Source organism: Copadichromis virginalis, linkage group LG11 (assembly GCF_057382275.1).
Source record: "Copadichromis virginalis isolate Kocher_CV1m ecotype Utaka linkage group LG11, C_Virginalis_male_GT1.1, whole genome shotgun sequence".
Taxonomy (NCBI): domain Eukaryota; kingdom Metazoa; phylum Chordata; class Actinopteri; order Cichliformes; family Cichlidae; genus Copadichromis; species Copadichromis virginalis.
The window spans coordinates 21,061,896-21,088,610 of record NC_140628.1 but is presented as its reverse complement, the minus strand read 5'-3'; the positions used below and the strand labels follow the sequence as shown (position 1 = coordinate 21,088,610).

The 26,715-nt window shown below is 40.6% G+C and overlaps 3 protein-coding genes across 4 annotated transcripts; 1 reads left to right on the top strand and 2 right to left on the bottom strand.

Annotated features, from left to right (window-relative positions):
* Nucleotides 1–96: 96 nt before the first annotated feature.
* On the top strand, nucleotides 97–7,799 carry plekha8 (pleckstrin homology domain containing A8). The gene is made up of 13 exons (XM_085473599.1): nucleotides 97–159; nucleotides 574–690; nucleotides 805–960; nucleotides 1,117–1,238; nucleotides 1,447–1,605; nucleotides 1,725–1,765; nucleotides 1,979–2,097; nucleotides 2,821–3,148; nucleotides 3,944–4,029; nucleotides 5,106–5,164; nucleotides 5,497–5,698; nucleotides 5,787–5,848; nucleotides 5,952–7,799. The coding sequence occupies exons 1-13, from the start codon at nucleotides 120–122 to the stop codon at nucleotides 6,147–6,149; spliced, it is 1,689 nt and encodes a 562-aa protein (XP_085329725.1). The 5' UTR covers nucleotides 97–119; the 3' UTR covers nucleotides 6,150–7,799.
* A 2,235-nt stretch (nucleotides 7,800–10,034) lies between these two features.
* On the bottom strand, nucleotides 10,035–18,631 carry colq (collagen-like tail subunit (single strand of homotrimer) of asymmetric acetylcholinesterase). 2 transcript variants are annotated; one of them, XM_085473597.1, is made up of 17 exons: nucleotides 18,430–18,631; nucleotides 17,810–17,919; nucleotides 17,482–17,589; nucleotides 16,629–16,673; nucleotides 16,448–16,474; nucleotides 15,591–15,662; nucleotides 15,259–15,321; nucleotides 15,147–15,173; nucleotides 15,012–15,056; nucleotides 14,894–14,929; nucleotides 14,688–14,768; nucleotides 14,486–14,582; nucleotides 13,792–13,922; nucleotides 12,527–12,646; nucleotides 12,276–12,417; nucleotides 12,065–12,167; nucleotides 10,035–11,969 (listed from the first exon to the last, which is right to left on the bottom strand). In XM_085473597.1, exons 1-17 carry the CDS (start codon nucleotides 18,524–18,526, stop codon nucleotides 11,900–11,902), a joined length of 1,374 nt encoding a protein of 457 aa, XP_085329723.1. In that variant the 5' UTR covers nucleotides 18,527–18,631; the 3' UTR covers nucleotides 10,035–11,899. The 2 variants fall into 2 exon arrangements, with proteins under 2 accessions (XP_085329723.1, XP_085329724.1); XM_085473598.1 differs by lacking the exon at nucleotides 16,448–16,474.
* Nucleotides 18,632–19,815: 1,184 nt separating this feature from the next.
* Nucleotides 19,816–26,260, bottom strand: hacl1 (2-hydroxyacyl-CoA lyase 1). Its single transcript, XM_085473596.1, has 17 exons — nucleotides 26,068–26,260; nucleotides 25,745–25,849; nucleotides 25,615–25,655; nucleotides 25,442–25,522; nucleotides 25,295–25,367; nucleotides 25,143–25,220; nucleotides 24,928–25,022; nucleotides 24,706–24,818; nucleotides 24,491–24,626; nucleotides 23,544–23,649; nucleotides 23,287–23,370; nucleotides 22,225–22,326; nucleotides 21,900–22,054; nucleotides 21,618–21,776; nucleotides 21,423–21,530; nucleotides 21,126–21,312; nucleotides 19,816–20,011 (listed from the first exon to the last, which is right to left on the bottom strand). Exons 1-17 carry the CDS (start codon nucleotides 26,116–26,118, stop codon nucleotides 19,979–19,981), a joined length of 1,707 nt encoding a protein of 568 aa, XP_085329722.1. The 5' UTR covers nucleotides 26,119–26,260; the 3' UTR covers nucleotides 19,816–19,978.
* Nucleotides 26,261–26,715: the final 455 nt, after the last annotated feature.

The window sequence follows — 26,715 nt, the reverse complement described above, 5'->3', positions numbered from 1 at the left end:
AAGCGGTGGACGTTACTCCGAAAATCACACTCGGGCCCAATGGAGTCGCTACAGTCAGCTGGGCATCACGTCCTGTTGTGATAAACAAGTAATGAACGGGAAAAACACGCAATTAAATAATGGAAGGAATGCTGTATAAGTGGACCAATTACATAAGTGGTAGGTTAACACTAAAGTCTTTGCGTGCTTTCCGTTGTAGAGCTCGTTTTGAGGCTGCTAGCTAGCATGACAGCGAGTTTGTGACGTTAAAACGGACGAGCTACCGTTAGCTGCCCGCCAGCTTTGGTAGCGTATTGACCACTAGCATTCCTATCTTTGATAAATTAGCTGTTCAGTGAATTAGAGTTGAGCCGTTACGTCAGTCTTAGCTAGCAGCGCTCGGTCATGTCCACCACCTGTCGTTATAATCTGACTTCACAACCAATTAGTTGTTGCTAACATAACTTAAGACTCGTCAAGTTCACGAAGCTGGGTAACGCTGTATGTTGATGACTTTTCTAATGCTAAAAACTAAGTGCAGTTTACAGTAATGCCACAGCATTGATTCACTTATTTTTCCCATACGCTTTATAGGTTGGCAGCCTCGCTGGTTTGTGCTTCATGGAGGAACTTTGTCCTACTATGACTCTCAAGAAGATGCCTGGAAAGGGTGCAAGGGCAGCATTAAAATTTCCGTTTGTGAAATCCAAGGTCGGTGTGCTCCACTTTACTCTGTGCACGGTTTAACCAGAGCAAGCATCCTTTGGGTGCAGTACTGACAGGCATGTTCCCTTGCTTGCTGCTGTTTTTTTTTTTTTTTTTTAGTTCATTCCTCTGACTCTACACGAGTTGACCTGACCATACCAGGAGAGCAGTACTTTTACCTCAGAGCCATCAATGCAGCAGAAAGGCAGAAATGGCTGGTGGCGCTGGGAACAGCCAAAGCTTGCCTTACAGACAACCGAACCAAGAGAGAAAAAGGTATTTGGATACTTTACAAGATACTGTTGCAAGTAAAAACAGGGTAAAAGCGTTTAGACCTGGAATAGTACAGACCATACTTACATACAAGTGTTGTAAGGCATTTGCACGACTTCTCAAACTCTGATCTGCTGTCTGTGTGCACAATGAATACAGAGCTTCAGGAGAATACAGAGGCGCTGAAAACTAAGATGTCAGAACTCAGATTGTACTGTGACCTTCTCCTCCAACAAGTAAACAAGATCAAGGAGAATGATGAGCTAGGAGACACACCAGAGGTAAGGTTAAAGTTTGGATGAGCTGATGAAATGTGATATGCTGCTGTTAGTGTGAAACTGCAGTATAGAGTAGCTAGTTTGCAGTTGCTATGTACGTATTAATAGACAAGAAACAGTTGTTGTATACGTCTTGAATCTTTTGGCTTGGATTTCAGCAGATTTCGTTAGCAATCTACACCCAACATGTATGTTTGTGTTTCCTTCTCAGATGGGTCTAGACACTGGGAATATGGTGAAGTCTACATGCACGACTTTCCTTAAGACTCTAGAGGAATGCATGCAGATAGCAAATCGTACTTTCACTACAGATTTGGCAACACAGAGTCCACCAGGAACTCCTCCAGTAGCACCCATCAAACCTCAGAAGGTATACTTCTCTCACCAGCTCTGTGTGGGCAAGCTAGTATAATTGCTCTGGGATTGTTTTCCAAAAATCAAAATATGCGTAGTCACCCAGTGTTTGTCTGTGTTGTGCTGTCTCCACAGATTAAACACAGCCATCATTTAAATCAGAACCTTGGAGAAAAGTAGGTGGCTTCTCTTACTGTATTGAATGATTTTATCGCTCATGAAGTGCCACGTAGGTGCTAAAGGTAGCACAGAGCAAAGAGATGTTCAAACAAAAATACAGTTTCAAAAGGTTTCTGTTGATATTCTGCCATTGTTGTTGCATTTTGTCAAGGGCATAATTTCTGTCCCAGCTTTTTAGAATTGACACATTGTCCTGAAACATATTACAGGTGGAAAGATTTGTCCGAAACCTCAGGAGAAACAATTGCACATGACAGCCAGACCCTTGACTCCGGGCCAGAGGGACCAGATGAGCCAGGCAGACCAGAAAACCAATCTTCTCCATCAGGTAGGTCAGGTTGCCAGCCACTCGCTTTTCTTGCTGGGGAAGTTCCTGAACTAAAAACCATTACCGCATTCCACAAAGGAAAGACTACACAGCACTCAAGGGCCCTGGTTGTTGTTTGTGTATTCTATGAACTGAAGTGAATAGATTATTGTCTTTTAGTGAGTACAGTGATGGATGACTTGTTCCATTATTACATTTCCCTTAGCAGTGACAAAGCCTTTACACAAAGGGGCCATTGCTGAGAAATAAGACTAGTCTTTTCATACTTTATTACTTTGATTGGGATCTATATAGTAAGTCAATGGAGATGCAGAGGTTTTTAATGTTTATTTTCTTATATTGTATTTTAATGTAGCATAAGAAAATAAATTAATATATGCAATATAGCCATTTAAAAAGATAGCTGTCTCTTTGTGAGTGCTCGTATTTCTTCATATTGTCATCTCAGCTATACAGCTCTGGCTCTGGGTGCAGCTGCTTCACCCACCTGCTATTCAAATCTTCTATTTGCAAGCATCAGCCAATAAGAAGAAAGTTGTCTTACAGGGAGAGATGAGGAACCTAAAATGGCTTGAGTTGCTGTACCAACTGTGAATTTGTGATGCTACTGGAGTAGCTTTCTCAGGGTCATAGGTCGTGTTTAATAAAAAAAATGTGTAGACACTAGACTGATTTTTGACAGTCTAATTTGCAAAAAGACTCATGCATCGTTGTTTCATGCAGACACTGAAACAGCCAGCAGCTCAGAAGTCCACAAGGATCAAGTTAATCCTAGCTTACCTACTACCCAGACCACCCCTGAGATTGAACACTATGACCAGCCAGCAGAGGGGGATGACGAGAGTGAAGATGATGAACAAAAGCAGATAGGACAAGAGCAGATGGACAAAGTGGACCAAAGTCAGACGCATGACAACAACAATGGGGACGTGAAGGATTTTCGACTTCAGCACCAAGAAGAGGGTGAAGAAGAAGGCGAGATTCCCAGAAAGTCAACTGAGTCAGAAGACACAGAGCAGGTGGAAACATTCTTCAGCACAATGAGTCACAGGTATGAAAATGCCACTCAGGAAGCTCACATCCCTTAGGACACTTTACTTACTGTGGGAATTTAAGTATACAATTGTCTGTGATATTTCACTGCTGCAGTATTAAACTCATTTAATTTATATGTATAGTATATTTGTAACTAAGGCTCTGCGCTTGTGCTGTATCTTCTGACTAGACTGCACAGTGACTTAGTTTGTTAATAATAATAGTGCTGCAGTATTGCACAGAATAGTTTAATAACAAGTTTGAAAAAGTCAGTTTTTAAGATCTTACAGTCAAGTGTTTTATATCAGTGTGTTCTCTCTTGATCACATGACACAGAGAGGCCCTCGTCTGATATTTGGGTTTGTAAACCTGTTTTGTTAACTTTTCTTTCTTTTTCAAATACTTTTTTTTTTTTTTTTTAAGATTCTGAGAGTGTAATCGAACATGTGGCTAGAGTGTGATTTACATCTGTACTGTTTGAGGTGAATGTTATTGTAATGCAGGAATCAAACAAAGGGAAAGATTAGTGAAAACCACAGCTCTTTTAAGTTTTAGATGAAGTAGTCTTGGGTACTTTTGTCAGAGTTGCATGATGTTTTGTGTGACTTGTCTCTCTGGCTTGGTTTTGAAATGTATGCTCCTCTAATTAGTGTGGATGTTGATTAAGCATCCACAGTATTGTTCTTCTAATCTTTATTATCATGTTTTCTTTCTGTTTGCTTTTGGTCAAATAAAAACTGATATGGGATAGCTTCCCTCTAATATATTCTGCTGTTTGAATCTATTCTACTTCTTGTTTTTTGTTTTTTAGATTTAGTGATATAAGACTGGATGACGACAATGGTATCCCTACACAAGAGTTTTTGGACTCATGCTATGCAATAGTACCTGTATTAGGTAGGCCGGTTACTTTAAGCCTCTCTTCATCTTTATCTGACACCCTGTTCCTAATTCTCATGGTTCCCATTTGCATTTCTTGTAATCTCAGCATTTTTAACTCCGATAAAGAAAAAAAAAGACAATCATTTTCATTTGCTGTTTTCCCCCTCTTTTATGTACATGTTCTGTCCTTCATAATCTTTGCAATTAATGAGGTGGCAGCTTTCTATCACAGGTTCTTCATCACACTTTTCCTTCATGTCTCTGTTACTTTCTTTTTGCACATGTATGTCTGTCTTTAGTTGTTCTTTGTAGCCCAAAATAATATCATATGACAAGGTTAATCATAAGAATTAGGTCATGCACATTTTTGTGCTGTGTGCACACTTTGTTACTCACAGTGTATTACGTCATGATAAAAAGTCGCCATTCACAGAATTACAAAGTGAAGAAGTGCAAGACCTGAGTAACATGGAGCCAAAAACATTGTTTTTTTGTTTTGTTTTATAAAAAGGGTCTGCCTTGTTTGTCAGAGTTATTCCTGTGTTAACAAATACCAAGGCTGAAGTAGGATTATTAGGAATTATCTTTAAACAACAGCTTTCAATTAGCACACATGTAAGAGGTCGAAGGGAATGTTAGTCTGTATTTCACATGAACTGACATCAGTAAAGGTTACTTACAGTGAGCTGTTTTCTAAAGTTAAAATTACTTATAAGAGAGAAACTTGATGTATGTAATGGTTGTCTATAGATAAACACATAAAACATCTCAATAAGCTTAAATTTGTATCTGAACTAACGTGACCTCTTAGCTAAAGCCTATTCCCAGCTTTGTTTGAAAGTTTACAGCCCACAGTGATGGTAACCTATTTTTGTCTGTGTGTGTCCTATACTTAATACAGTCCAGTAGGTCTTAGAGTGCACCGTAATCCCTCATTTCAGTGTTATATTTAGTTTAAATCTGAAGGACATCTAAGCAGCCTGTTATTACTTAAAAACATCAAAACATTGTGCACTCAAAGTAGGACACAAGTTGAGAATCTGTGCTTCAGAACCAGCAAAAAAAAGTTATCATAGATTCTCTCTTCTCAGACAAACTGGGATCCACAGTGTTTGCACCAGTTAAAATGGATTTTGTCGGAAACATAAAGGTAAGAGCACATGATTTTGGTTAATCGAAGGAATAACAGTGAAGTTGGTCTTTAAAAGTTGCTCTAAATTATTCAATCACATTTTCAAAACTGCATTAAAGAGTAGAGTCCAATCAGTCATACAGTTTGTCAATAATGAGGTATTTATTTCATTCCCCTTTTTTGTTTAGCTTTAGTGTTCTGTCCATTTCTTGTTAATATTTTTTGTCAACAAGCATATTTAACTATATACTGTGTATTAAATATTCATTAATTGCAGTTAGTCGTTGAAAGTCAGAACAGTCTACCAGAGTAGAGAGTACTATGTCACAGTGTCTCGTGTTCTGTTGTAGAAAATTCACCAGAAGCTGAGGTCAGACCCTGAGAGCTTTTCTACACTACAGTCTATTGTGCTGCATGAAGTAGAGACAGATGTTGCCCAGGTGCGCAATTCTGCAACAGAGGCTCTGCTGTGGCTCAGACGAGGGCTGAAGTTCCTCAAGGAGTTTCTGTCAGAAGTCAACGCTGGAGAGCAAGACATCCAGGGAGCACTAAGTAATGCATTTCTGTTTTACAATGCACATCTTAACATAAGTTCAAACACGTAAAAGTGTTGAATTGTTCCTTCTTTTCTTTCACCCAGACAACGCTTATGGGAAGACTCTTCGGCAGTACCACGGGTGGGTTGTCCGTGGTGTATTTGCTGTAGGTATTTTTATTTTTTTACCCAGTCCAGTATTAATACCTTCTGAGTATATTTATTCTTTGTGTGACAAGTACTTGACTTTTTTTTTTTTTTCCCCCCCAGTTGGCGCTCAGAGCTTCCCCGTCTTATCAAAGTTTCACAGCTGCTTTAGTGTCAAGAGAAGGTGACAAGCTGAAGAGCGATTTTATCAACGGCATGCACAGGGATCTGGGAGTGTATCTGCCTGCCATGGAGAAGCAGCTGGCCATTCTTGATGCATTATATGAAGAATACAACCTTGAGTCTGACGAGGTGGTGTGAAATAAGAACAAGAGATGCTCACGGTTCAGAGAAGAACAGAGCCCCTCTGAATGGGCAGAGTAGTGGCTAACTGCTGGAAGAAAGGTGTACAAAGTAGTGTGAGACTGTCTCGTGTCATTTTGAGACGTTTCAGTAGTTTTTAAACTCTACAGCAGGAGAGGTTTTGGTATGAAGAGGGTGTTCATGTGTGTACTTACGACCCGAGAAGGGTTTAACTGAGCAGTACAATTAATTAAGGTTGGTTTGAGGAGATTTAAATTCCAAGTCTTGTTCCAGAGACCGGTGACAGCGAAGGTGTTTCTAATCTGATTATGCAGACTCCAACCATAATTATTCATTGTGACATTTGTTTCTGGTTGTTGCTGTATTGTGGCTTAAGGCGTACTCTACATGCTTTAAGGTATTTAAGCACAGGGTATTTGGTTCTGGTCAGTTCCTTGTAAAATTGTTTGATTCCCTTTGAATTGATCAGTATGATCAATATGAAACTATTATCAATGTTGTTTTTTTTCTTCTTGGCTTCAGTGAGATACGATGATGCTTCCAACTAGCACAAAGCACTATTTTTTTTTTTTTTTTTTTTTTTTTTAGCAAAAAAAAAAAAAAAAAGCAAAAACTATTCCCAAAATGTGTCTTAAGTATGTGATTGAATTACGTACTAAGCTAACTTTTAGTCAGTTATATAAATATTTTCCTGTACTTACTATAAAAGCTTAGTAAACATTACTATGTGTATATATTTTTCCCTGAAAATGAATTCAGATTGTGCAGTTTGACAATGGATTTGTTGTGTTTTACATAATGTCATTGTGAGCTGTTGCTCAAAGTTTCCAAGTGGACCAAAAAGGAACTGTCATGTGAATGGCTTTAGCCTCTGCTGCCTACAGTAACTGAAAACAAGAAAGGAAACCGCATAGCTGTTAAAAATATTGACAACTGCTGTTCATGTGGACATCTGCACAAACCTATGCATTTTTACAATGTCTATTTATTATACCATAAGTTATAAAGTTCACATTAATGACATGAATTGTTCTGTCCAACTTTTGTGTGAATGTATGGACATTTGTATTCATAAGGCATGCTTTTTACTGCATGTTTGGTGTATTTAGCAACAGGTGCCAGGCCAAGGGCTTGAAGTGAGTAAATGAGTAATCCTAAAAGTGGTAGTTACAGAACAGTAACCATTTTCAGCTTATCGTCCATGCTATTGTACATACCATTGTTAAGTGTTGTTACCAGGTGTACTTAATATTTTATTGATGTCCAATTAGTGAAATGATCAGTAAGACTGCTCTTGCAGGCTGGGTTAACATTTGACTGCAAATTCACTGAGCCATTTGAAAAAAACAAAACAAAAAAGCAGGAAAATTATCTTAGGGCTTTAAAAAGAAGCTTACCGGATAGTATTTTCAACTTTATTATTGTTATTTTTATTTTAAGAATGCAAACACTTAAAAACTCCTGTACAGTAAATAAGTCATTTGCAGTAGGTTTACATCACAGGTGTGCAATAGGCTTATTTCTGATGAGTTTTAATATTAATCCTTTAGATATTCTGTTGTAATATTACAACAAATAATTGTTTTTTCTATGGATGTAAATAAGATGCTATTTGATTTTTTGCAAAATAAACATAATTAAGTTGCAGTTTGTCTTCTGTCATGCTGAAGTTAAATATGCTACCATGTGGTTTACGTGCCTAGAGGTAAAGGCTCTTTACTTACTGTGCCAACTATACACTCACTGTCCGTTTATTAGGTGCACCTGTTAGTGCAGATGACCTGCTGAAGTGACTTGATTTAAGTGACTTTGAGCGTGGCATGGCTGTTGGTACCAGATCAGAAACTGCTGAACTACTATGACTTCCAATGAATTTCCTATTTTGCATGACCATTTCTGGGGTTTACAGGGAATGATCTGAAAAAGGCAAAGACGATAGAAGATTGGAAAAATGTTGCTTGGTCAGATGAATGCCACTTCTTTTGTGAAATTCACATGGTAGAGTCCCTTGGATGTTTATTTTGCATGAAAGCATGCATCTATTCTCCCTTCCAATGGTCATGGCAGGTGGTGGTGGTGTAATGATGTCGGTACACTTTGGGCATGTTAGCATTGTTTCTGACCATGTCCATCCCTTTATAACCACAGTGTACCTAACATCCGATGGCTACTTCCAGCAGAATAATGTCCCATGCTACAAAGCTTAAATGAACTCAAACTGGTTTCTTGAACATAACAGTGAGTACACTGTACTCAAACGGCCTTCACAGTCACCAGATCTCAACGCAGTAGAGCATCTTCAGCAACATCAGTTCGTACAGAGCTTGGGAAGAAGGCATTGTCCTTTTCTGCCCTGTCTTCATGCAGTACATTGCAGAAGCTCTCTCAGTTGATTTCACTTGCAGACTTTAAAAGACATACAAATGTTTTTATGAAAATCATCTCTGGGAACTTGTTCATGTTTTAATATGACTGTGTATGTTATACATATTTAGCCATTTTATTGCTTTTTTATTGTTGTAATTTTAATATGTTTGTCTGGAGCAGGTCTCTTGGAAGTGAGACACTCAGTCTCAAAGGCTAAATTTAAAAAAAATATTTTGGGGTGTTTGGCATAAAAGGAGATTCTCATCACTGATGTACAGCTGGTAAATCTGCAGCAACTCAGTGATGCTATTATCAATTTTGACCAAAAGATTTTGGTCAAATTTTTGAAGGCAAAATAAATTCCAACCCAGTGTTTTCAATATGTGCCTAACACAGTGACTGTTGAGTGCAAATAAGAAACAGATAGTAAATAGTTTGTCGTAACAACTGTGGTACCAATCTTAAATAATACTTCTGTATATCATTTTCTGTTTCAAGTGATTATTTTGCATGTGCATTAATCAGCACCACTGCACCCAGGATACCAGCAGTTCTTATCTATAGGTCAGGGATTTTCACTTGGCTTAGGTGAAGCAGTTGGGTCTCTGCCAGCTTCCTGTCCTGTGGTTTCCTTTGCATCGCCCCATGTACCACAGCTGTAATGCTACACCAGTCAGTCTACACTAAAATAACCTTGTAGTGGAAAAAAAGAGTGTCATTTTTCCATAGGTATCATTTTAATACCTATGTGAGCTGAACATAGACCAAGCTTGCTATAAGTTACACTGCATGAATAAGTTAATAAAATGCATGGGATACAGCTCATAAGTTAATTTGACCTTACTTCACAAATGGTAAACTTCACTTGAGGGATTCTTCTGTGACCACAGCTCATCTTTTCATTACAGAGCCAGTAAAATCAGGTCAGCCCTTGAATTTCAGTGACATTTAGTGCCACACTGGGACATTTGTTTGACAAATGTGATTGCCCCGGTCAGGGCACTGCACATGATGGCATAAATACACCAAGGTAAGGTTTTACTCTGGCATCTCGGTAGACAAATTGCCCTGATGTGATTTAGAAGAGGAATACAGCATGCTAATACAGTTATATGGTCTCATCCTGCTTCAAACATCTTGGTTGCAACAGTGGCCGGCTGGTCTGTCCCCAACCTGTATCGCTGTGCCTCATCTCCAGGCACAGATTCAGCTCTGAAAGGCTTCATTAAGATGGAATAAAAAGCCGAAAAACCCATTGCCACGTCTGAGAAACAGCAAGAGTTCACTGTGTGGTCTGCTTTGCATTTAGACTAACGCAGCACTCAGCAAACGGCTGACTGCTGCGATACTTTGATGTCCCCCTTACTTTTTTGTCTGAGTGTTGTATCCTAAGAGAACATCAATAGCCTCTCCATCAATGCCAGTTAGGTTTGGGTTTTTTGTGTGTGTGCTTTTTTTCCAATAACAGCAGACATGACAAACCGCTAACCAAGGTTTAAGTTTAAATAAAGAGAGTGACTTAAATATCACTTTTATTTGATCATTTTTTAAATAGTTCACAACTACTGTAAAAATCATATCAGAGTATTAAAACAAAATGAACTACCCCAGTCACAATGCTTGCTACGCTTCATAAAGCCTTACAGCACGTCACCACATGCACGTTTCAGCATTGCTGTACATAGGCAGTCTAAGATAGAACACAGCAGCACAGGCCACAGACACGACACTCAACATAGTTTCCAGAACGGTACTCGAGCTTTGTGCATGGCACAGTTCATAACTTTAAGGTTTGTCATTCATACAGTGCTTTGCTTCTCTCTGAACAGAGCAAGACTGACAGTTCTTAAGACACCTGCTATGCTGATGAATGCAATGATGATTTACAAAACGGTATTTGACAAAGGTGAAGCATTAGCAGAGTTTCACAAGCATGCGGACACAATATATTAACAGTCTTCATCTTTTGATTGCTTTTGTAGGCTTTATAGACCTGACTACATCTAGGTATGTCTGAGAAAAGGTCTCCCTTGGCACCGCGACTCAAAGAGTAGCTTATGGAAAATGTCAGCTTATATCAGCACAGTCATTTTCAGCATTTGTGCCCAACACACAGCGGACTACACCTACACTGTTAAGTTTACTGTTGCTGTATATACTGTAAGACAGAAAGACTGGATAAAGAGGTATCAGAGTATTTACAGTAATGATCAGAAAACTGACTGCGATATGAGTTCCTCTCCCTCCCCCCTTTAGCAGCTACAGACTAGTCCAGCCCTTCCCGTGCACCGAGAAAATTAAGGACATAACAGTTTCAAGCCTTCGTGTACAGTATATTTCATTTCTCACTGCAGCACAGGAGGGGAAACTGAATCCTGCAGTACTGCGCATTGTTGATGCGTTAAAGCTTTTGCTTGAGTTGCCTCAGTGTACAGTGACTGCTGCGTAATTTATAAAGAGCAGTAGAGGATACCTGTAAAAGGTGCTTTGTTTGTTGAGCTACATTACCTGTTAGCTAGTTCCTGAGAAGATTTGGGGATTTATTGAAACCTTGTCCAGACTAAATGTCCCTGTCAGTACGGTACCACCACAAGCTAACAAAGCTGGGTCAACTTCTAGGCTTCAAGCCTCCTGGAGTAACAGTCTCACTCAAAGATTACAAGTGCATAACTCGCTATATATACAGTATGTAGTGCACTATAACCACCTCTATCTCCATCCCTACCTTTGTATCTCGACGTGGTAGTGAGAGGACACAGTACGAAAGTTGTTTTGACAGTAATAAGTAAACTGATAGGTTACATGCTTTGATAGTGACAGCTGCTGTCGTGGTTTTAGTAATCCCAGATACATGCAAATGCTGTGCACTGTCATTCACACTGCAGTAGAATACCTCGGGCCATCGCTCTGGATGTCCTACTGCTTGTTATTCTCAACAGTAACTGGGTCAAGATTAATATGCCTCTGTTCCAGCTACTGCTTCTCTGCAACATCGTCCACTGGTACGCGATTGAGGCTCTCAACTGTTGCGTTGAAAGGCTGGTTCGGGTCCAGTTGGGCATGTTGAGGAAGCCAGTCCAAATCCTTCTCGTTAAGACAGCGTGCAGTCTTCCTTTGCATTTCCAGTGTGCGGATTTTCACCTTCAAAGACTCAAGCTATAACCTCCGGGATATGTGGCATCTCAGCAGCAACACAGATGAGTTTTATGTATGTTTGTATATTTCTAGGTTTTGTTCTTTCTTTCATAACAGAATCACTGGCAGCCTCCGTGTTTTTGCTTGGAGCATTGTTGTCTTTTCTTTTTTTTTTCTTTTTTTTTACATGTTAAGTCCCAAGCAAATAACACACAGAGGAGCCACAGCACTGTCCAGACAACTCCTCAAGTAAAGTACTTGCAGTTTGTTGAGTCAATAGTACAGTATCTTGTGCACTTGAGGTGACCATATGACCTACAAATCATAAGAAAAACGTTTTCAGGGTCAAGTTCATAACCTACATCTTTTCATGCAGTACAAGGTTGTGTACCCAAATGCTGTATGCTTACCCTGGAAGATATGAATTACATGTCTGGTATCCAAAGTCTTTTCCATCACACTCCTCAGCCCCTTCATAGCGGTATCCGTCTCCACAGTAGGCATGTTTACACTCTATGGTAACATGAGACAGCAGGGGCACAGGGGGGTCATGTTATATGTGCACAGCAAAGTACAGCTAATGAACTATAAAAGGACCGGTAACATAGATGCATGACTTACTGACGCAGCCATCGGTGACAACTCTGTTTTTGTCATCACACTCCTCCCCGGTGGAGATCTGCACTATGCCGTCCCCACAGTAACCTTCATCATCGGGGGCATTTTCCATGGACTGGTAGGGCGTGATCTGGAATGGAAAGGTCTTTTGCAGAATTTAAAAAATGTGAACATAAAAGGAAAAGGCTGTTTGAAAGTCAATATCTATTGTTTTTTTTAAGGACACATTGCATTGTTGCTACATGCATTTATACCTGGATTGGCAGCCAGCCATCAATGTCTTTGAAATAGAGAGATCTCTGGTCTTTACGGAATGCAAGAGCGTTATCTGTGCGGAGGCGCTCCAGTTCCTCCTCATTGCTCACCACAAATATCTAAATAAAAGGCAAAATAATAGGGTTCCGTGCATTTTAGCACTTTATGAAATAACATTGAAGACCATCATTTGTCATCCCAGCTGGTAACATTTGTCTGCAAGCATTATCTATCTCTCCTGTAAGTGTACTTTAACCTTCCTTTTATCTTTCAAGCTTATTTATTTCCAGTTGTGGTCTAAAGTTTAATAGATTTATCACAGGCATGATGCTTTTAATGATATCTTTGAAGTGTTCTTTTTCTGGATTGGAATGATTGTACAAAATCTTTTTTTTTTTTCAATTTTTGTATTTTGTATTTTCTCTAATTCACTCACAGCCAAAAGTATAAATAAAGGTCAAATATATACTTCTAACTTGATCCCTAACTTCTCGTTAGTTATCATGATTGACCTCAAAAAGGAGTTTCTCTTCACTGTCTTTGTTTTATAGCAGTCATTGGATTGACCAATACTTGGAACAATAGGAAAATCCAAGGAATTCTGTGAAGGTCTTAGAAGGAGACTTTTAGATTTATACAAGTTAGGAAGGTCTCTTGAAGCCGTTGTTAAACCACTGCAGATTTTAAGATTATCAGTTCAAACAACTTATTTGGATGTGTCACTGCTTTGTCCAAGAAAAACCAAATGTCATCTGCAAAAACGTTTTATGATCAGATCAGATAAAGATTGAGCTATTTGGCAAGAATACCAAGACATATGTTTAGAGTAAAGGTGAGGCGTTCAAAACTAAAAATACTGTACAGGCTGTCAAGCATGGTGGTGGTAGCATCATTCTGCAGGGCTGTTTTACTGCCAGTGGTACCGGTAAATTGCACAAAGTGGATGAATTTTTTTTTTTAGCTCAAATCAAGAGCTGAAACAGCCTTCCTAAAGCCATTAAAGGTCAATGTTGTACAATCACTCCACCCTGGAAAAAGAGGACGGCACTGCCGTCATTTAATGCACTTCCAGAAAGCATTCGTTTGCAAAAGGTCAGTTATTAAAAAGCTACAATTACCATGGCATCGATGCCTATGATGAGCTGATGTAAACTTCTGACCACAACTGTATTACCCTTTGAAACTCTTTACATTTTAATTTGGTGGATTTTTCACTGATTTCACAGATGATTCTATATTTGACTGCAAACCATTCATCTCTCACCGCTGGCACTTTGAGATAATTTCCTGTAGAGGCATAATTTTCAAATGGAGGACTACTCAAAGAGCTGCAGCTACACTTTCCAGGAGGCCCTGGTGGACCGCGCGCACCCTTTGCTCCAACCATGTAGACTCCTGCATATACAGGAAGAGGGGGAGAAAAAAAGGAAGGATAAACAAACAGTGGGTCTATATTTAGTCCAAAGTGACAGAATATAGCAGCATTAATGAGTTGTGTACAGCCTACACAAGCTGATATAAATACCACATGTCAGTCTAGCGTCTTTGATTTATCAATCAAGAAGCAAACACAATCAGGATAATTCATACAGGAACTTGATCAAGATAACAAATGTCATCTTGATGATGTGCTGACATAATATTTGTAAAACTGTAGGCTTGCCATCTGTCAATCCATTTTAGCCACATGATGTCATGCTGAGAGAATCCTGTTTCAGCTCGGGGGGATTCGATTTCTCCGGTGCTAAATAAGACTACTGGTGTTACCTCGTACACAGTTTCAAAGTGGGCTTCCTTTACTCACCGGGCTGCGAGCTTTCCCTTCTCACTTTCAGCACAAGTTTTCACGCGCTCACAACGGAAAAAAACACACGACCATCCACAAACTAAATCTCTCCAGCAAACACTTAATTATGACCACAGTTTTCAAGAGTTTTAAATCTACTTTGGGATTTCACCTGTTGCAGGTGGACCAGGAGGGCCGGGGTGGCCTGGAGGTCCCTGCGGGCCTGCTGGCCCTATAGGACCAACGCTTCCTGTGTCTCCTTTCAGTCCCTTAAATTCAAAACAGTGCAGGGTCATTTCCTTACACCACATGTCAAAAAGTACAACTGTCTTGCTATCACTACTGTAAAACAGTGCAACCCACAAACTCCTCACCTGCTTGCCTCTCTTCCCCGGTCGGCCAGTGGGTCCTCTGTTTCCTGAGGTTCCAGGTTCTCCTTTTGGACCCATTTCACCCTCAATAACAGAAAAAAAAAATATCTATATCAGAAAAATTCTGAATTCAAATACATGAATTTAATTGGTTAGCTGGTTAACACTGTAAGGCAGAACCCTTACTGGCGTGAATGAGGATTACTCACTTTTTGTCCAAGCATTCCTGGGAAACCCATTGCACCCTGCGAGTGAGGAAGAGTACGTAACATGAATTCAGAATTCTTACAAAGTGTATGTACAATTTTCCTGATACACTCTCCCCACCTTGTCTCCTTTCATCCCATTCTCGCCACGGTCACCTCGGGAACCCTGACAGAGCAGATTACATTCATTTAGTTTACTGTCAAAGTAGTTAATCAATAAATCCTACGGTATTTACAGCTGAATGGTGCCACTTACCTTTTCCCCTTTATACCCAGGTAAGCCCTAGGATTAAAGATTTATAACAAGCATGAAACACGATGAAACAAAACTCACTAAAGATCACTAAACAGCATATGTAAAATTTTACCCTCGGCCCAATTGGTCCTCTGGATCCAGGCAAACCCATCAGCCCCGGGTCACCTTTCTCCCCCTGACACAAAGGTAAACATGAATAACCTGAATGAGCTTTTGTCTTTAAAATAAGAAATGTCATATGCGGACATTGAACGTTAAAGGTTCTTTTATTACGTTTACAGTAAAGCGTTCACCAAAGGAAAGGCTGTTTGCATGTTACATAACTGGTAATCCAGGGTTTTAGTTTATTTGACTGCAAATCAGACTTGTGTAATAAACCATTCTGGTTCTTATTGGTCTCATATATTGACATATTTTATAAGATCTACATTATGACTTACTCACTTTGGCCCCACTTGGTCCTGACCATCCTGTTGGTCCTCTTTTCCCAGGAAGTCCAGGAGGGCCTGTCCGACCCTGACAGGAGACATAACTGTTTTTTAAGTTAATGAAATCAGAGCCTTTTATGCCTGTTTGAACATATATATATATATATATATATATATATATATGTCTGAATGAATTATTTGCTGCATTAGCTGACGGCCAGCTCACTACAGCATTTTTCAGACGCTGCTGCACATGTAGGGGGAGAATGGCTTTAACGAGCCCTGTCACTTTGCTCTCTTTAATTAAATGATGGGCTGTATATAGAACAGGAGTCTGTGCTTGTGGGAAATAAAATGATTAATAACCTGGCTGAAACACTAAGCTAAATTGCTCTGCGGTGCTGCAAAGCTGCTCAGTCAGGCCGCTTGCAAAGTGAAGCTCCCCCATTGGACAGCTTTGATTCATTTAGGAGGACGCTACTCTTCTACCTGTGCTCATCACATAGTGTGTCCCGAGCTTTCAATAAAGCTTTATGTTAGGAGAAGGAGGACCGTCGGACAGGCTAGCCTGATGCGGAATGTTGATAGGGAAGCAATATGCTCCGCTTCGGTGAGAGAAACAGACTGAGAGCATGTAAAGTCCCTCAGCCACAAAAACAGCCTGTCTCAGCAGCCCTGCACCCATTTGCCTCCTGTCAGTGTGTCTGTTCTGCCTCCTGTCAAGGTTGTATATCCTCACAATTTCGGGATGTACACAAGCAGGCACTGGCAGCACTGTGACTTACAGCGAGCGAGCAGGTGGAGGCATTGTATCTCATTTTTTGAGTAAATCCACTTAGCAAAGAACATGGAGTGATTAATGGAGACTCTCACCTTTTGACCAGGTCTTCCTATTTCTCCCTGACAACAGGATGTGGAGGAGGGGACAAGGACGGCAGTCATTTAATGCACTTCCAGAAAGCATTTGTGTGCAAAAGGTCAGTTGCACTTTAGCTTATTAGAATAATAAGCAGACAGTCTAGTTTTATCTAATTTCGATAAGTACACTCCTTACCTTTTCTCCTTTAGGCCCTGCTATCCCAGGTAATCCAGGGGGACCCTAATGAACATAAAAAGAAAACATTAGATTTGTGCTATATGCTCCTAAATCACAGAGATAGCAATCTAAATTCATTTTATTGTCCACAGCATCCCACCACAGATCTGTTCTGTTTCTGGAAGCCGCAGTTTCAATTAGCTAAAGGCTGAGTGGCCACTATTGATTTAAAAGCTGCCTTGTGGGCCTCCTTTGATAAAGAGAAATGCTGCTGCGGTTGGACCTCAGCAAAAGCTTTAACAATCAGTTGGTAAATCTGCTTTCACTTATGAAATGCTGGAACACAGTGGAGAACAGTGGAGCAGGTTGGGTTATGAGGGCCTTTTGAACCGAAAGGTCTTTGCATCTTTCAATCACTAGAGAACACAAACACCTGGACACAAGCATGTTTTGGTGAGCCCTGGAATTTACGCGACCCAGTGCTCGTTTCCAAGCAGACAGCTCTTCAGACAGTTTCTGAGAATGATGTGTGGGACACTGGCAGCCGGTGGAAAAAGGCTATTTGTGTCTCAGCTAAAAGTGGAGCGTTAATGAGTTGCTGTGTTGCATGGGCCAGAGAAATCCCCATCTCCTGCTATACAGGAACTATCAAGTTGGAGAAGACATGCGGTTAATATGTAGTTGGGGTACTAATTTTTAACACCTTAAAACTACGTAGACTCCAACATGAAACAGAGACTGACGCTTTAGTTATAGTGGTGATGAATCCTGTTACATTATGAGAGATTTATTGGAAGAGTCCAATAACAGTGGCACGGTTCCAGATACAAAAGGATAGCCATGATGTTTTAGGAATAGCCTGGTTTCCCACCTGAGGTCCTGGGGGGCCAGGAGGCCCCGGAGGGCCTGCTGGGCAAGAAGAAACTTTATTGTTATTGTCCACATCAGACTCGCGACCACCACGGGAATTTCCATCACTCTGTAAAATATAAATAAAGATGCAATTCGATGACTTCTTCGGTCTTGACAACATTTGCAAGAGCAGGTTTGATGCTATTCATACAGTTGTTGACATTAAATTCGAGAGACTCTTGACCAGGGGTCAAAAGGCTGTAAGAAATGTGGTGTTTTTGGATATAAATCAAGGACATGTCAATAGTTAGAGATTCACAATAGAAAGTCACATGACTTTGACTCACATGAGGGTAGAGGCGCCAAAGTGAAGGGGGTGGAGGAAACAGCGGTGGTGGAGGCGGACTCACTAAACAGCATGGGTTGAACCTCTTCTGCTGATCCGGTGATCTGAGAGCTGCGCAAGGTGGGCATGCAGTCACAAATTAAACAGGGTATCAAAGGTATATGAAGCCAGGAAGGTTTTTTTGTGTGTTGTTTTAACTTCTGCACCCGCGATAATGAATGCGAGATGAGAAAAACTTCATTTACGACAAATTAAGGCGGGACAGATCAAAAATTTGACAAACTGAAGCAATTACAGCATGCTGGAGCAGCACAAGCAACAGAGAAACAGGTGCAAACTATCAAATCATGACACCCATCCAGCAGAATTCCTAGCACTGGACGGATATGAAGCCCATGTGCCTCTCACTGAAGAGCCGGAGCTGTTCTCGCTATTTATAGAGGCCTTTCCAACCTACCTCATGGACAACAAGAAAATAAAAACAAGGGTATTATCATGAGTGCCACGTGAATCTCAAATTGAGACTTTCAGAATCCGTGCTTTTGCAGCTCAAATCCACCAGCTCCTGTGCACGCACAGTACAGTATACAGTGTTCAAGCTCAGGATTAAAACGCTCTTACCTGCTGGGAATGAATCAAAGTTGTCCAGAAAAGAAGGCTGAGCCAGGCCATAACAAAACCACAATGGCAGATACAGTCCAAGTGTTAGAAGAGTCATGCTGCTCCGGATAGTTGCCTGACTTTATTTCTGATCCACAGCAGCTCTCACGCTGTCTTTTTCCACTCCCTCTCTTCTCACTGTCCTCTCTCTCTGCCCCCCTCCCTCTGCGTTCACTCTGCTGTGTCTCCTTTACGCCCTCAGAAGAGGGTACGCTGACCAATACCCATTAAATCTTTCCTCTGCATCAGTGTGCACTAAAATTACAGGAGACAGCCTGCCAGCTGCTCCTGGTGCCAATATTAGATCTCTACTACTGCAGTGGGGGGCTTTTGTTATTGTCTCTCTTCAGGGAAAGTTGTGAGACTCCCTGTGTGCTTTTCTGCAAGACATGCTGAGAGCATTCTGAATGAAGATGTCAATATGTTACAACTTTCTTAGATGTATCAGTCTACAGTCTAATTATGTTTAGATGAATGTGTTTTTTTGTGATGAAGTACACTGTGCATCAAGTTATTTAGTGCGCACTATACTGCTGTGGCAAGTCTTTTACACAATGTCAAGTGTCTGCATTTCCAAAGGACCTAGAAAAACAGACTCCATTACTTCTCAGCAGCACTTTAACCTCCTAGGACCTGGCGTCCACATGTGTGGACATCACATTTTGGGTTATTTAGACTAAAATACTCAATTTTGCTCTACATGGGCCTGATATCCACTTACAAGGACATTATACTGCTACTGTTCTATCAAAATTTTAAACGAATATCCTCATATGTGGCTCTGATTTTTCTTAAAAACAAAAATAAGGTAAAAACAAAAATCTGGTAATTCTTTGTTTTTACATTCATCGGGCCCCAATATGCCCAAATATCAAAGAGAAATTAAAAATGCATGCTGGGGAAGAGTTCAGGTCCTAGGAGGTTAAGATAAATTATGCTTTTTTCTTTATATAATTTACAAAAAGCAATCATGTCAAGCTTGCAACTTAAGAGATACAAAGCAATGCAATTTTCTACCAAATTATTTTAGCTTGCATTGCTTTTTTGTTGCGCATTTAGGATTTTTCAGACAAGTTGTGGAAAAGGATACAAAACTTATGGAAATGAGAAAAATCCTGTTGATTTCATCTAAAGTTTCCCCATTACTGACAAATCTCTACATTCAACTGTAAAGATTAGCTGGTTCATTTGCAAAAAGAAAAAAAAGTTTGTCAAATGCGTTTATTTTCTCCTTTTCTCCAGATTTAATTTTATTACATTTCATTAATGTAGGCAATACTCAACAGGGCAACTCACAGTTGCAGTCCAGATTAAGAGGGGAAAAAACTGACATAAAGAAACAGCATGCACTCTGTGTGAAATGTTTTATTGTAGTCATATTTTTCATATTATTCACAGTATAGTAATAGCAAAATATTAGATTAATTAATGGAAACAACCAGAAAAACAAAAGCAGTTTGATATTTTCCAGGAGAAAACCGTCACTGCTGTTCTGAAACGCTCTGGAAATCTACAGGTTGGAACGTGTGAGCCAAGGAAACTCCTGCAAACAGACAACACAGTGTTTATATTAGCTATACGGTGTGATAAGATCTAGAGGAATATTGTACTGTAATGGAGATCTAAGCAGTAAAACAGAGGTTTTTCCAGGTAATAAAAATTAACTAAAGGTTTTCTTCAAATTTTCAAAACTAAATCTTGTCAGCTTCAAGTCTGACAGGAATGAATTAAAGTTGGGTGTCGAAAGGTAAAGGCGCAACACTAAAAGTCAGGGACAAGTCTTTCTGCTGGCACAGCCGTGGAGCTCAGCGCTGTGGATACATTACTCAATACAACCTTCAACCGTGTCTGCAAAAGGTTGCGTGGATACGTTCAACATAAACACGGAGGGCCTTGCTTTCTAATTATGGGAGCCCTGAAATAGAAAGGTCAGGTTGGTGTTAGGTGGAGGGATTGTGAGTGGAATACAACAGTTCTGGTGCACCTGGAGCAGGAGGATTACGGCTCAGCGAGGCATGTTGGTAACATAGCCCTCAAAGGATGAGGAAGAGTCAAGTAAACATGAAGCTGTTTATTGTATGCAAAGCAGAGACCAAAGAAACACTGGATTAAATCAGGCTTGGCTTTACTGCTGTGTCTGCTGGTGTCACTCAGTCTCTTTATGCCTTCTGTGGTGCACCAGGACCAAATACTAAAAACATTCTGTGATCTGATTTGCAGCCTTTTGTCATATAGTACCGCTTATAGTCTGCAAGGACTCAGGGCTGCAAAGGTGTAAAACATGCTATGAGATGAGATTTCTGATATGAGTGATATATGTCAAGTCTTTATTCCAGACTGTGTTAACATGTTCGGACCGCCTTAGACCCTCCATGTTTCTCCAGTGTACGGCAAACGCTCCACAGCGCAGAAGTCCAGATATTTGATAGAGCCACAGAGATGCTCTGACTATGGTAGGAGTTGTTATTACAACCGTGACCACAAGGTGGAGCATTATTTTTCTAGAGTTGCCTGTGCATGTAGAGAATTTTACTCCAGGTGCACCTGGGAGACGCTCACCCTCAAGTCTGTCTGGCAGGCAAGACGTGGTTAATGTTGTTGCATACTTTATAAACATGCAGACTCTATAAACATGTGCTCCTAACAGTTGTAGTTACCTGCTGCTTCCTGTCTGAGGAAGGGTCAATGAGCACATTGATGAGACTTGGTCTCTCCCAGTCACTCAGGCTAAGCTGTAAGGCACTGCGCAGCTCCTCCACCGTCCTCACCAGCAACCCTCGACCTCCGAACGCCTTCATCACCTCATCATAGCGAGCGTCAGGTAGAAGGGACACGGGAGGGGCCCTACAGTGTGACGATGTAAGACAACTTTTGCTACGTCATAGCATAAGACATCAATAAAAACTATCAGTGAATTCACTTTATGATCATTTTCTCAAAAGTATCTCACTCACACAGAGGTCAGCTCTCCCATTTGTTTCATTGCTTTCCATGTTTCAGAATCTACTCCGCTGTAAATGCCGTTATTATTGACCACAATAACAACCACGGGTAGGCTATACCTGATTTACAAAACACAAAGAGAAGAATGTGAAGTCAATAGACGGTTAAACTGCAAATACTGAATAGAAACACTGGACTCAGTTCACCTGCACATGGTCTCAACCTCCATACCAGAAAACCCAAAGGCACTGTCTCCCTCCACACAGACGACCCTTCGGCCGGTGTTCTGGCTTGCCTCCACAGCAGCTGCTGCGATAGCAAACCCGAGACCTACTCCCATTGTTCCAAAAGTGCCTGCATCCAGTCTGAACATCATCAAAATTAGTTTACAGCAATCTAATAGATATACATTAACTCACAGTTTAGTCTAAATTGATTTGTTAGCATAAAAAAAACAACAAAAAAGTCAGTGCGCTTGACTGGCTTACCTGTGTCGAGGTAGGTAGTTATTTAACATGGTGCGTCCGATGTCCATTGTGTTTGCACCCTCGCTGACAATGATGCAGTCATGTGGCAGCAGCTGGGAGATGTGATGAAACACTGTGTAGTAGTTCAAGGGCACTGTAGACTGTAGAGCAAGTGCCTATTGGCAAGAAACACAAAAAACAGAGACAACATCTAAATGGATTAAATATATAATTTAATGTCATCGGCAGGCTGATACAGTGTAACCATGCACAGAACAACAATGTAAGCTTTCCATTGGTGGTCCAAATTCTAAGGAAGGATTAGAAGAACTTTGGTGAAACCCACCTTTGATATTTTTGCATTAGCAGCAATCTTGCTCTTTAACGTGCTCCACCACTCAGCGTTAGAGGGGTATTTCCAACCATCTCTACGGACACACAGTAGCAGCTGAAGAAAAAAAAACAAAAACACTGCTATTACAGTTGAATGTTACTGTACTCGTGTCACTGATATAGAGAATATAGTCGAGCTAAAAATACAGCACAAGACGTTTCAAAGAAATCATCTGGTCCTTACCTGGTCTTAAAATTTGGTAGATGCAACCTCAGAGGAAGAACAACCCCATGACATTTAACACAATGTAATCGTAATAAAATGCAAAAGCAGTCGTGTGAATGTCCTCACTGTTTCCATAGGAACTGAGAGAGAATGTAGAAGCCAGGTGCTGCTAATCAAATGCATTTGATTAACTGATCATCAGCAAGTGGTCGTGTGTGAACACAATGCCGAGGAGGAAAGACAACGCCAATCTCAGCAAATGTTGCTGTCCATTAATCTGGGAATGATTATAAGGCCATTTGCAAACAATTTCAAGTCCATCATCGTACTGTGAGGAAAATTATTCACAAGTGGAAATCTTATTAACAAATTCACACCAAGGTCAGACCATGCAGCGCTCAGAGAAACTGCAAAAAACCCAAGAAGTACATCTCAGGCCTCAATTAACATATATTAGCAATTCAAACTCCTCTGTATATGAAATACGCTTTGTTTTTGCCATTTTGCTTTTTACAGACATATTTTTTGTCGCATATTTCAGTCTGAAAATTCAGTGAGAGGAGCAAAGAAAATATAAAAACAAACAAAAAACTCTGAACAAAGTGTTCAGACCTCAGTGTCGTCAGGCTTAAAAACCAATGATTAAAGAAGCCATTAAGAGCTGCACAAGTACAACCAGATCTTATGCTATAGTGAATTATCTATGAGAGAAAAACATAGTTCTACACAGGTTCTTACCATTAGCGCAAATGTTGATGAAACAGGTTTGCTTTTGATTCCTAAATTAACGTTATGGGAAAGACATCAAAGAGAAAGATGAGCCAATGGGCTGAGTTGCTGAAAATGTACCTGAGTGGCAACAGCACTGATATCTCCAAGGAGAGCAACAGCTGGCCTCACGTTATTGCCCATCTCCTCAGCACAAAGGTCAACCTGCAAACGGATCACAGTGGGGTTATATCATTACAGCTTTTGCAGCACCAGATTTGGCAAAACTAACTCTCTCATGACAAGGCAAAAGATTAACAACCAAATAGACTACTAGCTTTAAACCAGATCTTTTAATGCTGATTTTTCTCAAACCATAAACTCGGTCATTTACATACCTGAATGATCTTAACATTAGGGTTAAATCTAGGCGAAAGACCAAAATGGAGCATCCAATTTAGCCTGGCTCCAAACAGAAGTATGACATCAGCCTGGAGAAGAGCTCTGGGTAACAAGGGAAAAAATACATAAAAAACAAACAGCAGAAGAGGTCAAACAATGGATTCTCATTAAACAAGACTAAAAATTTTAGATCCTGACTAGTTAGAAGATGCAGAATTTAGGAGCCAGATAGATGACCATGACACAAATGTTTGTTTGCCATCTAAACATGTACTGTCAAACTATTCTTGGCCTAAAAAATATAGAAATAGAAACTTCGTGCCACTTCTCCCTTAGGCAGAATGTTTTTCGATCCTAATAATGCATATAGAAGGTGAATTTTGTCTTCTAGCTAAAAACACATTCAAAATAGGAGCTGCACTCAAAACACATCCGTCTGTCTGGATGTTAGACTGTTTTCTTTTTTGAAAAATCTGACCATCGCTTTTAAAAAACAAGTACTTTTATAAGTGTATTATTATACACTTACCTAACACTTCATTAGGTACACCAGTTCAACTGCACATTAATACCTAACCAGCCAATCAGTTGGCAGCAGCTCAATACATCAATACAATCATCAAAATTGTAAAAATGTTGCCCGGTCTGATGAGTCTGGATTTCTGCTGCAACATTCAGATGGCAGGGTCAGATTTTGGCACACACAGCACAAAGGCATCAATCCATCCAGCCTTGTTTCAACTGTTAATATCAACTGAGCATTGATTAAACCCCAAAGCCTGCATGGGTATTGCTGAGCATGTCTATGCCTTCTACTTCAGGAAGATTAAAACACACTAAAGTTACAGAGTTCTGCTGGACTACTCTATTAAGGAGAAGCTCTACAGATTGTTACAACTTTGTCTGGTTACTACCAGGTGTGATTGTGCAGTGTGAGGCTTACCTTGAGCGTGCAGCAGCTACACAGTTGGCATGGTCATCAGGAAGAACCCCTTTTCCCATCGGGGTGGGCAGGAAGGGAAGGCCACTCATTTCAATAAGCTCCCTCAGCACAGTCTCTGCTCTGCCGTAGGCTGCTCCTATTGGCGGAAAAACACAGGTTGGTTAGGCTTAGTTAATTTGAAAAGAGGTGGCAATTGCTTCTTTTGTTTCAGTTACCTTTGCCGATGATGACCAAGGGTGTCTTGGCTGCTTTTAAGACAGATATGGCTTCTGTGACTGAACCCTGGTCAGCCAAACTCACTGGTGGAGGCGGACAGCAGGACACCTCTCTGAGCGAGAGACACACTTCTCTGAGAGTCTATACACCTGATGTTTAACGAGTGATACTGTGCATAAAAATGTATTTATTTAGTTTTAAATCCAAGAATGACAACAAACCTAACTTTGCTCCTCTCCACTTTAGCATTAACCATGTCGCCTGCAATATCCACATAACAAGCACCTGGACGCCCATAGATGCTTGTGCGGACCGCCTGTGACCAACCAAATACCAGAAAACTTTACACAGACGTGATGAAAATAATCATCATCATCCAGATCTGTTCGATACATTAAAAGAACAAACAGACAGTGTGAGGGCATTGTTATACAACCTTCTCTATCACTGAGGGGATGGCTTCTAGACTGCTGGGTCTCGCTGAAAACTTGCTGTACAGGCGGCATGCTTCCACCTGGCAACATGGAGAAACAGAATCAGCGTAGAGAAGCGGTGTCAGGCAAAAATCCACATCGAGACACGTGTTACCTGAGGAAACTCCTGAAAGGCTCCTGCAGTTTCCTGATTTCGATCCGAAGACCCTCCGATAACAACCACCGGCCTGTGCAAAGCCAGCATCACTTCATAAACACCTTGTTAGTTGTACAGTACACAGCAGTGGTTATGGAGTCATACCAGCAGTTCATGTTGGCATTGGCCATTCCACCCAGGGCATGGATGAGCCCAGGTCCAGAAACCACAAGACAGGCCCCTGGTCTGGATTCAGATAACCACAGGAAACAGCAACATGTGAATAACAGTGCTGGGCACCAGCTGTTCACCTTATTCGGTACAGAATTAGATTTTACCTCCCAGTAATGTATCCGACGGCAGACGCTGCATAGCACGCCTGTTATGCGACAGAAATTATTTGATGTCAGCATGGCAGTGCAATGCTTTTGTTAGGGATTACTAAGGTTGTACAAAACAACGAGTTACCGCTTGCTCGTTGCGCATTCCTACGTATCTGATTCCTGCAGCCTGAGCAGCCATGGCCACTTCGATAATCGGAACTCCAACTATCCCAAACATGTAGTCCACTTTCTGCAGGGAGATTGGTTGAACGTTGGATTGAACAAGTTTTGTAAAAAAGTAGCATTATTAATAAGAGGGGAAAATGCTTTTATGAAAAGTTTAGTGATCCTGACCGCACCGCACTTGGACTTTGACACATTGCTCAACAGTTACATCTGAGCAAAGACACAAACAGGGAGAATATTTCTGTTGGAGTGCCACATGTTTGCAGACGACGTCATTCCTACCTGAGCCTTTAGAGACTCAGCGATGAGCTGAGCTCCTGTCACTTCGTCCATGACCGTGAGGAGACAGCAGGCAGCGCAATGTCAAACCGCACTGTCACAAACCACAAGGTGAGGCTGGACTGCGACTTGAGCAAGTTTGCATCAGAGCCCTTGAGCAAAGGTCTCTGCTTGGTTTGTTTTTGGACCTGCATCCGCCCCCTTACTTCCACTTCCGAGTTACGAGCCAATCACGGGAGCCAATGCGTGTGACCTCACGTCCTACCGAGAAGTGCAAAAAGAAATTCAGTTGTGTAGACTAGATACTATATTTTATTTAGTTATTTCTAATAAATATTAGAATCTAGAGTTTAAGCATAGACCTTGTAGTCGGTCTTTGGTTTAATGCATCATTTTAAATAAATTAATAAATATGGATGGAACAGAATCATGCAGCTCTTTTCATTGGCTGCCAGTAACATTTCTACACCATAAAAACAGCAGTTGTATGATTGCTATATTTGTATGACAGAATAAAAAACAAAAGTATAACTAATAATAATTGAATGATGGTACACCAACAGGCCCCTGAACTGCTCACTGCCTCATCAGAAATAGTCTCAGTGGAAAGGTAGCTGTCAAAACGTCATTCTTAAAAGTGAGAAACAGTAA

Coding starts and splice junctions, on each gene's coding strand:
- plekha8 (XM_085473599.1), top strand. CDS start 120: ATGGAAGGAATGCTGTATAAGTGGACCAATTACATAAGTG. Junction 160..573: donor GTGGACCAATTACATAAGTG/GTAGGTTAACAC, acceptor TACGCTTTATAG/GTTGGCAGCCTCGCTGGTTT. Junction 2,098..2,820: donor AAACCAATCTTCTCCATCAG/GTAGGTCAGGTT, acceptor TGTTTCATGCAG/ACACTGAAACAGCCAGCAGC.
- colq (XM_085473597.1), bottom strand. CDS start 18,526: ATGACTCTTCTAACACTTGGACTGTATCTGCCATTGTGGTTTTGTTAT. Junction 15,174..15,258: donor GAGGACCAATTGGGCCGAGG/GTAAAATTTTAC, acceptor CTTTAATCCTAG/GGCTTACCTGGGTATAAAGG. Junction 11,970..12,064: donor TGTAATTCATATCTTCCAGG/GTAAGCATACAG, acceptor TATGATTTGTAG/GTCATATGGTCACCTCAAGT.
- hacl1 (XM_085473596.1), bottom strand. CDS start 26,118: ATGGACGAAGTGACAGGAGCTCAGCTCATCGCTGAGTCTCTAAAGGCT. Junction 22,327..23,286: donor TCAGTGCTGTTGCCACTCAG/GTACATTTTCAG, acceptor TTTTTTCTTCAG/CTGCTACTGTGTGTCCGTAG. Junction 21,777..21,899: donor AACTACCTACCTCGACACAG/GTAAGCCAGTCA, acceptor GATGATGTTCAG/ACTGGATGCAGGCACTTTTG.